Source organism: Juglans microcarpa x Juglans regia, chromosome 8D (genome assembly GCF_004785595.1).
Source record: "Juglans microcarpa x Juglans regia isolate MS1-56 chromosome 8D, Jm3101_v1.0, whole genome shotgun sequence".
Lineage (NCBI taxonomy): Eukaryota > Viridiplantae > Streptophyta > Magnoliopsida > Fagales > Juglandaceae > Juglans > Juglans microcarpa x Juglans regia.
The window spans coordinates 15,951,734-15,969,022 of record NC_054608.1 but is presented as its reverse complement, the minus strand read 5'-3'; the positions used below and the strand labels follow the sequence as shown (position 1 = coordinate 15,969,022).

Sequence of the window (17,289 nt, the reverse complement as noted above, 5' to 3'; positions counted from 1 at the left end):
AGCTGTCATTAAATAGTTTTCTTGGGCTAAATGACGGCCATTTTTCCCTTGAAATTTTTTGTTTTTGGAAAAAGGATAAATTGGGCATCGTTGACAACACCTCACTAATTATTTGAGTCATAAAATATCTATTATAAATTAAACGTAGTAAACCAAGCAAAGATGTTTTGCACGAGACCGGCATACGATGTTCGTTGCTGCCAAGGATCAGCATCCTGGGATTGCCACGTCCGTCGTTGAAGTTTGAACAAAACACAAAGAGGGCAGAGACAAGTGGAACCATAACTTCCTCGTGGGCAACCACGTAGCAGACGTGAAAGACAAACATCACCAATAATGCTTTTTCATTGCGATCAACTCTTCAACCACTTGTGCGCTTGGAGAAATGACAAGGGTTCAGGGCTTTGCGCTTTCCTTACTTGAGAAACGAATAACACCACCAATTACCATTATTCTAGAACACAAAAAGAACATCTTCAGAAAGGTTCCAAACCGCTTCACATTGCTATATAAACCAGCCCGCTCCACGCAACCAAGGAGCCAGCATTATTTCGAAATCAAGCGATCGTTTTCTTGCAGCAAGAAAAGAAATGGACCTAAGAATGATGGGTTTGGACCCTACCATCATGGATACCCTCCATGAGCTCCTGGACTTCCCCGAGGAATCCGACAAGTCGTCCCACCACGCCCCATCCCGGGCTTACGTCCGAGATGCCAAGGCGATGTCAGCCACGCCGGCGGACGTGAAGGATTACCCAGAGTCTTACGTTTTCGTCATCGATATGCCGGGCCTGAAACCGGACCAGATCAAGGTGCAAGTGGAGGATAACATGCTGGTGGTAAGCGGGGAGAGGAGGAGGGAGAGAGAGAAGGATCAAGGCGTGAAGTACGTGAGAATGGAGAGGAGGCTGGGTAAGTACTTGAAGAAGTTCATGCTTCCGGAGGATTCAAACCCCGAGAAGATATCGGCGGTCTATCAGGACGGGGTGTTGACGGTGACGGTGCAGAAAAAGCCGAAGCCGGAACCCAAGAAGCCGAAGACCGTTGAGGTCCAAGTTGCCTAAAGGGAGAATATATTATATGTTGCGGCAGTAGCATACAAAATGGCAACGTAGGAGTTTGCCCCTTTTGTTTGAAGTGTTTTACACTTTGGTTTGTGTATGCATGTGTGCTTTGTTCTGAAGGTATAGTATTTTGTGTGTTGTTAAAGAGGGACGTATCCGTCTCTCTACCTTCGGCTTTTATGGATCTTTATAATAGCAATAATAAGCATTATTCTAATGCTCTGTTACGAGGATCTGTACTTTGTGATTATAAGTAATCAATAATCATAACAATAACGAAAATTCTATACATTACGTTTTCCTTTCACTTTCATCCCGTCATCATTAAATAATCATTTATTATATTTTTTTTATTATTTAATAATAATAAATATATTATATATATGATTAAAATAAAATAAGAATATAATATATATCATTACTCTAACAATAATGATCATTGCCATGCATTCGGGTCGTTTTTTTTTTTGTCATTTAGTACTGGTATTCGAGTTTTGTATTCTTTATTATCGGGTGGGTATTCAAATTTCATATCCGCTGCTACCCAAATGCGGATATGGTTATATAACGTCGGTTTCGGATTAATATTCGATATTTGTAACTGAATTTTACATTTTAAAAATAAAAAAACTTATTATTTAGATAAAACGACATGATAATTTGTATTTATAGTCATTCTTTTTTAAATGATTTTTTTTTTGATAAATCTGAGTATCCATTTATATGTTTATATCCCAGTTAATCACATAACTGGATTTTTATAATCGGATATTTTAGATTATAACCGGGATTAACTTCGGATATGGATTTAGAAATTTTCCATAAATCATTTATAAGTTAGGTAATCAGATACCTGGATTTTTATAATCGGGTATTAAGGGTTAAGTCGGGTGGATATCCTAACTATATTATAAATTCGGATATAGATTTAGAAATTATTAGATGTTCGGATCCGCATCCAAATTTTCACCCATACATTAACTATAGTAATAGGAAAGAATACTTTTAATTATAGCTAGAAAAGGAAGAAAGAATACTAGAAACTCGAATGAATCATAGTTGTAGATACTAAACAGTAGTATTTTGGACTTCATTTGCAGTTAGCAGCAGTTCAGAATCTTGGATCCAAAGAAAATATAAGTCAGTCTAATTTTAAGTTGAGTATAATATCTAAACATTCAACTTATAAATTATTAAAGTCATCTCAATTCAATATCTCTTTAAATGCATAATTCATAATATTTTTTAAATTTTTATAAATATATTTAAATTTATTTTAACATTTAAACATATCTTAAATAAATTTTATAATACTTATTTTATTATCTTATTTGATCTCATTATTATTTATAAAGTATATACGTACAAATAGAAATGGAGCCTAAGTTGTCAACTATAGTGGGCCGTACCAAGCCCAAAATAATAGTGCAGCTCACCTAGGTGAAGGACCAAAACATGCTCTGACTAGTCAACTCCTGATCCTGTCTGAGTCAGCAATATAAAATCGCCTACCGAGTTGACTTGCTGGTACAAGTTTTGAGCTACTAATGAAATATTAAATTCAGTTACAAATATTAAAGAGATTAGCCCCGAGTGGGTGGCAAACTTGAACGATTTCCTTTTTAAGGGAGAGAATAAAGACAAATGTTACGTCAGTCCTTGTTCACAGTTTATTTGTACATCTTACGATTTAACCATCTTCTTCTCCTTCTTTTTATTTATTTTTTTTTTTTCTGAGAATTCGTCTCTCTTCTCACCCATTTCTCCCTTTCATTCTCGTTTCTCTCTTTTCACCCGTGTCTTCGTCACAACCCATATCCACCATTGCCACTGATTTGGCCTGGCCTCCCACTGCAGTCACCGACCACCATCACCGAACCCGTCCTTCTCCCTTGGCCCGAGGCCCGTAGCTCCTCCGCACGCCTGTAGCTCAACCCCACGCACCCACGTTGCGGCTCACATTCCGCCACCTACAGCCGGGTGTCACCGCCCACGAGCACGCCGGACGTCCACCCCTTGACAATACCCTCCTTCCTCAACCCACACCGACCATTTCTCTCTCCCTGGAAAATGGCCAAATCTGCACTGTCGGCCACCATCTTGACAGTCGACGGCACCTTGATAGTTGCCACCACCTCGACAGTCGATGCCCGAGGATGGGTGAGAAGGAGAGGCCTTGAGCGACACGGGTGGTGAGGAGAGAAAGTAAAAATGAAATTTGAAATGAGAGGGAAGTAGGTTTTATTGGGAATGTTTTTAGTCATTTTACTAGTGTGTTTTGGATGATCCCAAACAGTAGGCTGATGCTAATACTTTTTCGAGAATAAATTTTAAGAAATTATTTAATCGCAAGAGTACTCTAGTTTTGGATGTAAGAAATATTTTATTTTATTTTAATCTCATCATTATAATTTTTTTTAAAATTTTTAATAAAATATAATAAAAGATTCAATTTTTAAAATGTTAAAATAATAAAAATATTAAAAAATAATATTTTATTTAATTTTTATCTCAATTCATTTCATTTCAACTCACTATTTAAATAATTATTTCAAGTGATGTTTTATCTATTATAATTTTAATAAATTATAACATTTTTATAAATTTTAATTAAGTACATCTTCTAAAACTTACTATGTTCTCGAAAGATTTGAGCTGTTTTTTTTTTTTTAGCTCTTACTCAGATCAAGGTCCAAAAGGGAGACACGTGGCCATACATGCTGCAAAAGAAAGAATTCGGATAAAATATGAGAAGAAAAGGGCAAATGGGTAAATTAGAGCCAAAACATTGTTAGAAGCGGTTTTTCTTTAGAGTAATCATAGCCTTACCGCCTAATTACATTTTATTTACAACTTATCAATAAAATAATATTTTTTGAAATATTACCTTCCGGATAATTCCTTTTAAATATATCTTATGATACCTTCCAGATAATTCTGGAATTGCACGGGGAATTCGAACAATGGAACCTCCTGGAGCCTCCCAGTTTCTTCAATGTCCCTCTAGAACTTTCCTCTTCAATCCATTGCCCCGGTACTGCCTGCCTTCCCAGTGCTCCTATAAATTCCCAGAAGCACCTCCCCCTTTTTTCTCAGAGGAAATCGAACAATCCCATTCCAGAAGTTTCCAAGAAAGTTTTCTAGCATTTCGCGTCAGCAACGAGACTAACCTACTCGTAAGAGTGAAATGGATCTCAGAATCATGGGTCTGGATTCTCCACTGTTCTCCACTCTTCAACAGATGATAGACCAGACCGATGACACTGACAAGTCTTCCTTTAACGCTCCCACCCGTACCTACGTGCGCGACGCCAAGGCCATGGCTGCCACTCCCGCCGATGTCAAGGATTATCCAACTTCCTACGTCTTCATCATCGACATGCCCGGGCTCAAGTCTGGGGACATCAAGGTCCAGGTAGAGGACGACAATGTGCTGGTGATTAGCGGCGAGAGGAAACGAGATGAGGAGAAAGAGGGGGCTAAGTACGTGAGGATGGAGAGGAGGATCGGGAAATTTATGAGGAAGTTTGTGCTGCCTGAGAATGCCAACACAGATGCTATCTCCGCGGTTTGCCAGGACGGCGTGCTGACTGTGACTGTGGAGAAGCTTCCGCCTCCAGAACCCAAGAAGCCCAAGACAATTGAGGTTAAGATTGCATAAGCGCGCAGTAGTCGGTGGGATGGGTGACAAGATTAGGCTGTGACTGTGTTGTGGATTTGGTCGGATCATGGTAATAATCGAGTATTTTGTGTCTTTCGTGTGTTCTGTCTTTGTTTGCAAGTGGATTTTCTGTCATATGTAGGATTTCAAGTTATTATGCCTACGGTTTGTTGGTAGAAAACAGTTCTTACAAATGATGCATGTGCTATTATGATATAAACAGCATTTTTATCTTCTGGATGTTTCAATTTTCGAATCATTGTCCTCTTTTTCTTGTAGTGCCAACGACCTAATTTCTTCAGAAACAGCGGCTGCTCTCTGTTCTTAAGTTTATAATGTTTGACAGCTTCTGTACCATTTTTGGGTGAACGCAACGTCTAGCATTCATCCAACAGATGACAAAATCAAGTTCTTAAGTAGATGGCTATACAGGCATCGTTCTTCACTTCGATAATAATTAGACCCAAGAATCGACCATGATGTTTTTTAAAGGAGCTCATGGTCTATGCTCCATTCAGATCACTGATTTTAAACATTGAGTGCATCTTTTACAACTACAGTCAGCAAGGGCAGCGCTGATCACCTGGCCCGAACGGATCGGAATACTTCCAACTCGATACGATTTTGAACGGGCCGAAATGATTTTCCAAACCCGAATAGCAGTTTGTTCGTAAATTTTCCAGCACAAGATCTTTCGGGAAAAGGATTTCCGAACTGGTTCCGATCTGAAATAGGTTCTTTCCTTTTCCTTTTGATTTCCGCAACACAGGAAATTAGAAAAAAAAAAGAAAGCGAAAGATAGAAATTAGGTGCTGCTCCCATGTCTAGTCTCGACCTTGGAAAAATGGATTGCTGCCCAAAAAAGAAATTAAAAAAAAAGAAAAAAAAAAAAGGAGCTTGAGAAGAAAAGGATGGAGAAGTAGACTGTAGAAAAAGAAACTGGGCCAAGCCTGAGTCTAAGGATATGGCCCAATCTAGGAAGCTCAAAAAAAGCAGTAGCTTAATAAGGTACACCAACATAAGAGTAAGAGGAGGGAGAGAGTAAGTGGAGGGAGAGTGACATTGCGATTGTCTAACAAACAGGAACATCTTGTGACCCATAATCTCGAGATCCAAGAGTGTGAAAAAAGGTGAGGATGTCAGGCTAAGGTTATGCTGCATTAATGAAATAGAGTCGTAAAGGAGGTCTGTTGCATTTAATACATCATGGGGCTCGGAATGCTACAATGCGAATTTTAGATAAGGATGTCTGATTGAAGGCCACACTACAGATGGAGTAGACTGTGAAAAGAAATCATATCGCATTTAATGTATCTTGGGGTTCGATATGCACAACATGAAGCCTGGTGTCGGGAACATCACTATCAGGTTTGAGTGGTCAAGGATGCGGCAGGTAAACGATAGGGACACTAGATCCCATACAGAGCAACACGACCACTATCATGTAGGTCAGACAAACATGTATAAGTAAACTTCTCACACGACCAGTGAGGGGGTTGGCACTTACATACATTGATGCCATCACTCTGGTTAAAATATTCTCTCTTCATCTCTCTCATTGAAATTGACTTGAACGTGAAAGTATCATCGATCCTGAACTCCCACTTGTTTGTCTTAGTAGGAACCTGTCACCAAGCCTCTATACCGACTAAAGGCCACACCACAAATGGAGGCGGCTTTGAAAAGAAGCCATACGGCATTTAATGCGTCCCAGGGCTTGATATGCACAACATGAATCCTGGTGTCGGGAACAATCACTATCAGGCCTGAGTGGTCAGCGACGCGGCAGGTAAACGATAGGGACACTAGATCTCGTACAGAGCAACACGACCACTACAATGTAGGTCAGACAAACATGTATAAATAAACTTCTCACACGACCAGTGAGGGGGTTGGCACTTCTCTCTTCATCTCTCTCATCGAAATTGACTTGAACGTGGAAGTATCACGAATCTCGATCTCCCCCTTGTTCGTTTTAGTAGGAACCCGTCACCAAGCCTCTATAGCGTAGAGTTGTCCAGACCGTGTAACAAGACATCACTAACATCAATTTCAATATTGGAGTGATCTTGAGTGTTAATGTGTTATGGCCTCTTGAGAGATGGAGTGGAAGGGGCATGGGAAGGGCAGCTTGCGGTCGGGAGCAGAGAGTTATCTGAAGAATTATGAAGTGAAAGAAGAAATGAAGTGAAGAAAAGGGGAAGTCGTGGCATGAAGAAGGAGATCTCTGCGCACCGTTTAGAATTTTACTTAAATGCACAGTATAAATAAAGTAATGCTTAACGTACCATTTTGCATCAGATGAAATTACCGCTAGAATTGTTTTTGGGTATCTTTTATTTGTTAGTTGTAGTTTGTGTACGTGTCACTTTTGTATTGGGTGGGTTGTTATTCTGCAGTAGCATAAGGAATGGATGGAAGGGAGTGGGAATTATTCTGAATCTTTGTGAAGAAACTGATCTGTGTATGGAGGTTTGGAAGCCCTCGAAGCCTTCCTTTCCAATATATATGACTTTATGAGTATTTCTATCAAACAGCTTTCCTGCAATTTTATTCTTCCGCATTCACTTGTTTTTTTTTCTGCAACAGCTTCATCTCATTACAACAGAGCCCAACTTTCATTATAATACCACAATCTACCGTAAGTTACACTAGATTACAAGGAGAACCATAACAAGTGGTAATCAAAGCACCAATCCTCCATGGCTGATAACACTAGAACCAAACATCAGGAGCTTGTCCTCAGGCAGGATGCTCAAGATCGCAGACATGACGCCCAAGATGCATGTTTCCAAGCTCTTCATGAGGAAGTTGTTCAACTCACAGCACTAGTCCGTGGCATAGCTACTAATCAGCAAAGGGAGAACAATGTGGAGATGGAAATGGATCCTCATGAGCATCGAAGGAACCCCAATAGAGGAGTTAAGTTGGATTTTCCCCACTTTTCCGGTGAGGACCCGGTTGGATGGATTTTTAAGGCCAACCATTACTTCAACTTTCACCAAATACCACCAGCCCAGCGATTTCTAATATCTTCCTATCACATGGTTGGAGAGGCCTTACCATGGTACCAGTGGGCTTTTGACAGTGGACAAATTAATTCATGGGAGACATTTACCAGAGCATTGCTGACTCGCTTTGGTCCTACAGCTTACGATGACCCGATGGAAGCACTTACAAGGCTCAAACAAACCACCATAGTGGCGGCTTACACGGCTCAATTTGAAACATTGACCAATCGGTTGAGTAGCCTTACGGACTCACACAAGCTGAGCTACTTTTTAAGTGGCTTGAAAGATGAAATTCGACTGCCCATTAAGATGCTGAACCTGTTGAATCTTGGGGCTGCCTTTAGCCTGGCAAAAATCCAAGAAGAGTACCTGGTTAGTATCAAAAAGTCCACAAAAGGGTGGGGGGAAAGGAGTTTCTCTCAAGCTGGAAATTCAGGAAGTCAAAAACCACATGTATTCAACCATAGAAAAAAGTTACATGCCCAACCCACACACTGATAGTGCCCCAAAATTTCAGAAGTATTCACCCCAACCTAAGAAAGTATACTCTACTCAGATGGATGAGAAGAGGAAGCGGGGTTTATGCTTCCATTGTGATGAGAAGTGGAATCCAAACCACACGTGCAAGAGCCCGAGGGTTTACTTAATGATAGCAGGGGAGAATGAACAGGAGGACAAGAGTGATGAATTATTTTTTGACTCCAGCGAGGTGGCTCTTACACTGTTATCCGAAGGTACACCTGAAATTTCTTTTAATGCTTTAACTGGTACACCTTGTCATAGTACTATGCGGTTATATGCCAAAATTGGAAGTGGTATGGCTGTGATATTGGTGGATTCGGGAAGTACCCAAAATTTCCTTAACCCTTCTATTGTTAGGAAGAATTATATACCATTAACTAGGGGTGAACAGTTAAAAGTAAAGGTAGCGAACGGGGCTGTCATACATAGCCAAGGTAGCTGTAGCAATGTCATGACTAAAATTCAGGGGTTTCTGTTCAACCCATCTTATTGTGTCTTACCTCTAGCGAGCTGTGATGCTGTCCTAGGGGTCCAATGGCTTGAAACCTTGGGTCCCATCACATGGGATTTCTCAAATTTACAAATGTCTTTTCGGGTGGAAGGCTTACTTGTAGACTTACATGGGCTGAAACAAACTGGTACTTCCTTTGTGGAGGAAAATAACATGGCCATGAACACATTCACCAAGGGTAAGGCTATTCTACTGCAATTGGTGTCCCAAGAATCACAGCAGAACAGCAGCACCACATGCCCAGAAATGGACCAGCTGTTACTTGAGTATGCACCAATCTTCCAAGAACTCGTGCGGCTTCCTCCTAGGAGGGATCAAGATCATAAAATTGTGTTGAAGGAAGGTACCAGCCCAATTTCTACTCGCCCCTAAAGATACCCTTATTATTAGAAGACATAAATTGAAATGGTAGTGATGGAGCTTCTGAAAACAGGGGTGATAAGGACCAGTTCCAGCCCTTTTTCATCCCCTGTCCTTTTGGTAAGAAAATCAAATGGTAGTTGGCGCTTATGCGTGGATTATCGGGCTTTGAACCAGGAAACAATTAAAGACAAGTTTCCTATTCTAGTCATTGATGAATTCCTAGATGAATTACATGGGTTGGAAGTGTTCTCAAAGCTGGATTTACGGTCGGGGTACCATCAAATTCGAGTGGTGCCGGAGGATATCCCTAAAACGGCCTTCCGTACTCACGAAGGCCACTATGAATTCTTGGTCATGCCCTTTGGGCCTACCAACGCCCCCTCCACATTTCAGGGGCCGATGAATACAATTTTTAAACCTTTTTCACGAAAGTTTGTCTTGGTATTTTTTGACGACATCCTAGTTTATAGCCGCAGCTAGGAAGAGCACATTGGGCATGTTAAATAGGTGCTGGACATTCTGTCACTCCATAAATTGTTTGCCAAGAGGTCTAAATGTCACTTTGGGGTGAGAGAGGTGGAGTACTTGGGCCATATTGTGATTGGAAAGGGAGTTAAGGAAGACCCTAACTCCTAAGAATACTAAGTCCTTACGAGGATTTTTGGGCCTAACCAGATATTATCACAAGTTTATACGCGGGTATGGGCTCATTGCAGCCCCATTAACAAGTCTCTTAAAGAAGAATTCATTTGTGTGGGATGAGCAAGCTGCTAGGGCCTTTCAAGAGCTGAAAACTGAAGTAACAACACCCCTAGTTCTCAAACTACTAGACTTTTCTCAGGTCTTTACTCTTGAATGCGATGCTAGTGGGCGTGGAATAGGGGCTGTTTTGATGCAGCGTGGACAGCCAATAGCCTTCCTGAGTAAGGCTTTAAAGGGGAAGGCGCTGGACCTATCCACCTATGAAGAAGAGCTGTTGGGCCTGGTAACAGCAGTTCACAAATGGCGGCCTTATTTGTTGGGCCAAGCATTCATCATCAAGACGGACCAGCAGGCCCTTAAATTTTTACTAGAACAGAAAATAGGAACTACAGCCCAGCAAAAGTGGATTACCAAACTAAAGGAGTACAATTTTCGAATCGAGTATAAGGTGGGTAAAGAAAACAAGGTGGCTGACGCCCTCTCTAGAAAGCATGAAGCCGAGGGCAGTGCAGAAGGTTCAGAAGTGATGTTGGCCCTCATTATGTTTCCTACCCCAAGTTGGATTGATGAGTTAAAAGAGAGTTACGACTCCTCTACTGATTTACAGCAGATTCTGTCCAAGTACCAGGCTAAGGAGGAAATGCCTAAGGGAGTTACTCTCCAGCAAGGTGTTATACTAAAAAAAGGGAGGGTGATGATTGACCAATAGTCCCCATTTAAGGGGAAGGTGCTGAAGTTCCTTCATGAGGATCCCCAAGCAGGACATTCTAGGTACCTTAAGACTTATATGAGGGCAAAAAGGGATTTTTGGTGAAAGGGTATGAAAAAAGACATTAAGAGGGTGGTGCGTAAGTGTGATATTTGCCAAGTCAATAAGGCTGAAACTGTACACCCTCCCGGCCTCCTCCAACCACTACCTATTCCCGAGAGGGCTTGGGAAGGAATTTCTCTAGATTTCATAGAGGGCCTGCCAGTTTCACAAGGAGTCAGTGTGATATTAGTGGTGGTGGACAGGTAGGCGAAGTATGGCCATTTTGTGGCCTTTGCTCACCCATACATAGCCTCGACTGTGGCTCAGATTTTCTTAAAGGAGGTGTTCAAATTACATGGCTTGCCCAAGGCCATAGTCTCAGACAGAGACCCAATTTTTTTAAGTTCTTTTTGGAAGAACTTGTTTGAGTTGCAAGGGTCGACTCTGAAATTTAGTTCAGCCTACCACCCGGAGATTGACAACCAAACCGAGGCCCTGAACAAGAGTTTAGAGGGCTATCTAAGATGCTATGCCGGGTTGAAGCCCAGAAGTTGGGCCCAATGGTTATTCATGGTTGAGTGGTGGTACAACACATCATACCACACCTCAAGCAAAATGTCCCCATTTGAGGCATTGTACGAGTACCCCCCTCCAAAGTTAACTACCTACGTGCCACGGACAGCTACCATAGATGTAGTGGACCAACAACTCAGAACCAGGGAACAGATCACTACGCTACTCAAGGCTAATCTAGAGTTTGCACAACAAAGAATGAAACTTTATGCAGATAAAAAGAGGACGGAAAGGAAATTTGAGGAAGGGGACTGGGTTTACCTCCGCTTACAGCCCTATAGGCAGAAATCCGTCGCAGCCCGCCACAACTTGAAGCTGTCACTGAGGTTCTATGGCCCTTTTAGGGTAGTTCAGCGCTTGGGTAAGGTGGCTTATCGCCTTGATTTGCCAGCCGACGCCCGTATTCACCCAGTGTTCCATGTTTCCTATCTTAAAGGAAACTTGGAACCCAGATCAGTGCACTACCTTCCTTGCCACCAGTCAACACTCAGGGAGAAATACAGCCTGAATCCGAAGTCATCTTAGACCGTCGTGTGAGGAAGTTGGGTCACCGAGCCATCACGGAGGTGCTCATTAAATGGGTTGGAGCAGCGGCTGAAAATAATAGTTGGGAGGGGTTGAAAAAAATGCAAGATCTTTACCCACACCTTGTGGGCAAGGTTCTTTAAGGGGGAGAGATTGTTATGGCCTCTTGAGAGATGGAGTGGAAGGGGCATGGGAAGGGCAGCTTGCGGTCGGGAGCAGAGTTGTTTGAAGAATAATGAAGTGAAAGAAGAAATGAAGTGAAGAAAAGGGGAAGTCATGGCATGAAGAAGGAGATCTCTGCACACCGTTTTAGATTTTACTTAAATGCACAGTATAAATAAAGTAATGCTAACGTACCGTTTTGCATCAGATGAAATTACTGCTGGAATTGTTTTTGGATATCTTTTATTTGTTAGTTGCAGCTGTGTACGTGTCACTCTTGTATTGGATGGGTTGTTATTCTGTAGTAGCATAAGGAACGGATGGAAGGGAGTGGGAATTATTCTGAATCTTTGTGAAGAAACTGATCTGTGTATGGAGGTTTGGAAGCCCTCGAAGCCTTCCTTTTTAATACATATGACTCTATGAGTATTTCTATCAAACAGCTTTCCTGCAATTTTATTCTTCTACATTCACTTATTTTTTTGTCTACAGCTGCTTCATCTCATTACAACAAAGCCCAACTTTCATTATAATACCACAATCTACCGTAAGTTTGTAAGGATACTGTTTCGTGTGTGAGTGTAGTGGAGAAATGAAGAAAACAGAATGTAATATGGGTGGAAAGGAAGATGCAGACAAACTGTTTGATAAAGGCACTGAGAAAATCAGTGAGCCATTAGGGTACTTCGAGCGATCCCTTAACCTCCAAAACAAAGGACAATTCTTTCAAATATTTCCAGATGATTCCTTCCACATCCCACTACGGATTACATACTCTGCAGCCTAACAAACTCATCACCTAAGCTGCTTACACGTGTCTCTTATTCTAACAAAAAGCAAATACAAAGCAAATGAAAATGATAATAAAAAGCATTAAACGGTACTGCTGCTTGATTACTAAACTACAAGTCTTCTTCCAAAACGGTGCGTGGAAGAACGGTGCGCTCCAAGTCTCTTCCCAAACAGTGCGTTTCAGTCTTGTAGCAAACGGTGCATATAGAGTTCCTCTTATTCCCTTCACTTCACTTTCACTTTCATTTTCACTTTCACTTTTACTTCAGTTCCCCTAAGTCCCGAAGCTTCTTCCCTTTCACAGTGTCATCCCTTCGCCCTCTTCTATCCTTCCCTTACGGAACCCTAACAAAGTTACACTAGATTACAAGGAGAACCATAACATAATGATGTGGAGTTCCCCCTTGCATCTGATCTCGCTCTTGGAAATCACAGTAATCAAGCTCCCTATGTAGGATTCAGCCGTTGGAGTGGATGATCGGGGAGCACTGTCGGCAATCATAAATCTTGAATTCTAATGTTCTGTAGGTCTTTATGAAATGCCTTTTGGCTCGCATTAGAAACAATTCAATATCCGGTTCAGTTATTTGGGGTCGGAACTGGCGGAAAATTTTGGTGCCTAGTAGCAATAGAAGTTTAGGAAAAGACATTTAAGTCAAATGTAAACATTATCTAATATTATCTGGGTGGTGTTTATTATTTAAAAGAGTTGCAATCGCTTGAAACTTTTAATTAAGAAATTTTTTTTCTTGTATACTATATAAAAATATATAATTTTATTATTTTATCTTCAAAATATAAAATGAAAAATGAAGATAAAAAAATATAATTTTTGTACAGAGTATAAAATTTCTGTATAACACGACTCTTTAATTAATACTTTTTCAAGATTTTTTGGATATAAAAACAGTTTCATCTGATCTAATTTTATCTCATTTCATCATTACAACTTTTTCTAATTTTCACACAAAAATAATTCAGTTTTTTCAAATTTTAAAATAATAATAATATTAAAAAATAATATTTTAACAATATTTTATTCAATTTTTAAGTTTCATCTAAAACCATCTCATTTCATCTTATCTCACTATCCAAAAGGAATTTAAAGATATCTTAGATGATATGTGAATAGTGAGAATAGTAATAAAATAATTTATAAATAATAATGAAATAGTATAAAAAACTGTTATGTTTTCAAACAAACCCAATCTTAGTTTTGGAGTCAGTATTAGTTCATACTACTATAGTGTCAATTTGGGAGTCAGTTTCTATAATCAGTATTTGAAATTTGTTATTGAAAAAATCTATTTGCAACCGGCCAGGGAAACTGCAGGGACATTGCATCCCGCGTGGCCAAGTGCAAATAGGCATTTTTCTTTACATTTTTATCTCTTGCATTTTCTTTACTTTTTGTTCTGGTTTTTATTTTTGATGAAGTGATTTACTGAGATCAGGATATGTTATCTAAAATGGTGGTGAAATGGATATACTATGGAGACGGTGTTTGACGAAAGCAAGCTTGGAATTGAGCCTTACTCTGTATGTTGAGGTGTTGCCCAGTGGAGATTCGGCTACCCATGACGACCACCTTCAAAAGATTCGGCTACCCATGACGATGACAACCGGTATAGATTCGGCTAGCCACGGCGACGACACTCTCTCAAATTGATGAATGTTGTTCATCTCCTTCTAAGTCTATCCTCCATTAATGGAGGTAATAGAGTTAAACCCAGGTGTTGAACAAGAAGATGAAGGAGATGAGGATAGGAGATGAACTTACCTCAACAAATTCCTCCTAGGTGTTGAACAACAAGAAGAAGGAGATGAATAAAGAATTTTATATTTCCCTTCAGGTTGTTTTTATCTTTATTTTTTTTTTTAATATTATTCATCTCCTTCTAAGTCTATCCTCCATTAATGGAGGTAATAGAGATAAATCCAGGTGTTGAACTGCAAGATGAAGGAGATGAGGATAGGAGATGAACTTACCTCAACAGATGCCTTCTAGGTGTTGAACAACAATAAGAAGGAGATGAATAAAGAATTTTATATTTCCCTTCGGGTTGTTTTAATCTTTTTTTTTTTTTTTTTTAATAACAAATCACTAACGTGGTCAGTCGGTTTTCCAACGATTACGTTTTACGGTGATATATAAAAGAACTGTTTGTTATTATATGCTAATGTATTCTTTATAAAAAGAATAGTCTACAATCTAATAAAGTATTGAGAAGTTTGCATCAAACTATTGTTAGAGAGCCCCGGGCTACTTTTGATCAGTTTACCACAAACTTACTTTTGATCAGCAAATGACCCAGTGAGTCGAATCTGTTGCATGGAGCAGTTTCTTGAGTTTCGGCTTCGTTTGGTAACTAAACTTCTCTCAATTTATGTTAATATATTATTATAATTTTTTTAAATTTTGATATAAAATATAATAAATAATTTAATTTTTTTAAATTTTAAAATAATAATAACATTAAAAAATAATATTTTATCATTTCAACTCAACTTAATATCTAATTACAGAGAGCAGAGGAGACCGAGAAACTACCTTAGTGGTTTCAAATTTTATGATTTTTTTTTCAAAGCTAAATTTTATGATTTTTCTACACGTGTATAAAGAAGTAAATTATTTTAAAATACATTTAACATTTTATTTCTTTAAAATATACTCATAAATGGTGGATAACAAGAATTCGAACCAAAAAAAAAAAAACTTTCCACGTCATTCTGGAATCGCAAGTCGCAACGCGACTTCATACAACGGAACCTCCTGGAGACTTCCAATCTCAGTCAATTCCCTCTAGAACTTTCCCCTTCTCTCCATCGCCCCAACACTACCTTCCCCGCTGATGCACCTATTAATCACCGAAGCACCTGACCTTTTTTCTCAGAGAAATTCGATCAATTCCATTTCAGAAGTTATCCAAAAACTTGTCTAGCATTTCGTGTTTGAGTGACGAAACCAGCCAACTTAGAAGAGAGAAATGGATCTCAGAATCATGGGTGTGGATTCTCCACTGTTCTCCACCCTGCAGCAGATGATGGACCTGGCCGATGACACCGAAAAGTCGTCCTTCAACGCTCCTACACGCACCTACATGCGCGACGCCAAGGCCATGGCTACCACTCCCGCCGATGTCAAGGAGTACCCAAGCTCCTACGTGTTCATCATCGACATGCCGGGGCTCAAGTCCGGGGATATCAAGGTCCAGGTAGAGGAAGACAATGTGCTTGTGATAAGCGGCGAGAGGAGACGGGAGGAGGAGAAAGAGGGAGCCAAGTATGTGAGGATGGAGAGGAGGGTGGGCAACTTCATGAGGAAGTTTGTGCTGCCTGAGAATGCCAACACAGATGCTATCTCCGCGGTTTGCCAGGACGGCGTGCTGACTGTGACTGTGGAGAAGCTTCCGCCTCCAGAACCCAAGAAGCCCAAGAAAATTGAGGTTAAGATTGCATAAGCGCAGTGGTTGGTCATGGGTGACTCGATGGGGGTTGCCCTTTTGTTGGATTATGAAAATAATCGAGTGTTTTGTCTTGCGTCTGTTCTGTCATTGCTTGCAAGTGGATTTTGTTTTTTATCATCCGTAGGATTTCCTGTCATTGTGCCTTCGGTTTGTGTTAAGAAAACTGTTCTTACCAATGAAAAATGTGATATAAACTCTGATATTGATATCACATTTTATTGGTTCTCTTCATCTTTTAATTGGTTTTCCTCTTTTCCTTGGCAATGCCAACAACTAAGTTCCTTCAGATGCAGGGCCTGCTCTGTTTAATGGTTCATGCGATTGTTTAACTGCTTCTATGAAATGGTTCGGTTTTGGGTTTAAATTTTGGGTGAATGGAACATCAAGCACAAATTTTAAGTCTTTTCGTCGCAGTATCTTGTTGCGTGAAAATTTACAAGATACATTCAAGTATTAATTGCACTAATTCTTCACCATCTTCTTGAGAAGTGCTTTATGATTTGAAGGACAAAAATTTCCTTTGAAACGACCGTGCTTCAATAAGCCTTGCTAGGTGGGACGGCCATGTTGGCTAGTAAGATAGGCCCCGTTTGATCTCAATTTTTTTCAATTTTTTTTTTCATCTAATTATTATAATTTTATCAAATTTTTATACAAAATATAATAATCAATTTAATTTTTTCAAATTTTAAAATAATAATAATTTTAAAAATAATATTTTATTCAACTTTTAATTTTTATTTTAACTCACTATTTAAACGATATTTAAAGAAAACTAAGCTACATATAATAATTATATTCATTACATTATACATACATACATATACATATATATATAAATTATATATATATATATAAAGAATTATTATATTCTGAAGTCAATATGTAGAGTACACTATCAACATTATTCAAATCATAAGACTTGATTTATAAAATATAAATTTTAAAATTTATCTTTTAAATTAAATTATGTCACTTAAGTCATATATAAGCCACATATATATATATATAACTAGGACCGTGCATACGACTTGAAAATTATTATTCCGACCCGATTTAGAGCCATTCTGTTTGGTCGTATCTTTCGGAAGAAACAAGTATTTCAACTCCTTTTTCTTTAATGATCTAGAAAAATTTGATTACCATTTTATACAAAAAGAATTGAAATGGTCCGTTTTAATATTC

General features: G+C 39.4%; 3 protein-coding genes across 3 annotated transcripts; all 3 read left to right on the top strand.

Annotated features, from left to right (window-relative positions):
- Positions 1-212: 212 nt before the first annotated feature.
- On the top strand, positions 213-1,356 carry LOC121243050 (17.3 kDa class II heat shock protein-like). The gene has a single exon (XM_041141111.1). It carries the CDS (start codon positions 591-593, stop codon positions 1,062-1,064), a length of 474 nt encoding a protein of 157 aa, XP_040997045.1. The 5' UTR covers positions 213-590; the 3' UTR covers positions 1,065-1,356.
- Positions 1,357-4,168: 2,812 nt separating this feature from the next.
- Positions 4,169-16,329, top strand: LOC121242711 (17.3 kDa class II heat shock protein-like). Its single transcript, XM_041140646.1, has 2 exons — positions 4,169-4,270; positions 15,644-16,329. Exons 1-2 carry the CDS (start codon positions 4,252-4,254, stop codon positions 16,096-16,098), a joined length of 474 nt encoding a protein of 157 aa, XP_040996580.1. The 5' UTR covers positions 4,169-4,251; the 3' UTR covers positions 16,099-16,329.
- Positions 4,252-4,976, top strand: LOC121242710 (17.9 kDa class II heat shock protein-like). Its single transcript, XM_041140645.1, has one exon. It carries the CDS (start codon positions 4,252-4,254, stop codon positions 4,723-4,725), a length of 474 nt encoding a protein of 157 aa, XP_040996579.1. The 3' UTR covers positions 4,726-4,976.
- Positions 16,330-17,289: the final 960 nt, after the last annotated feature.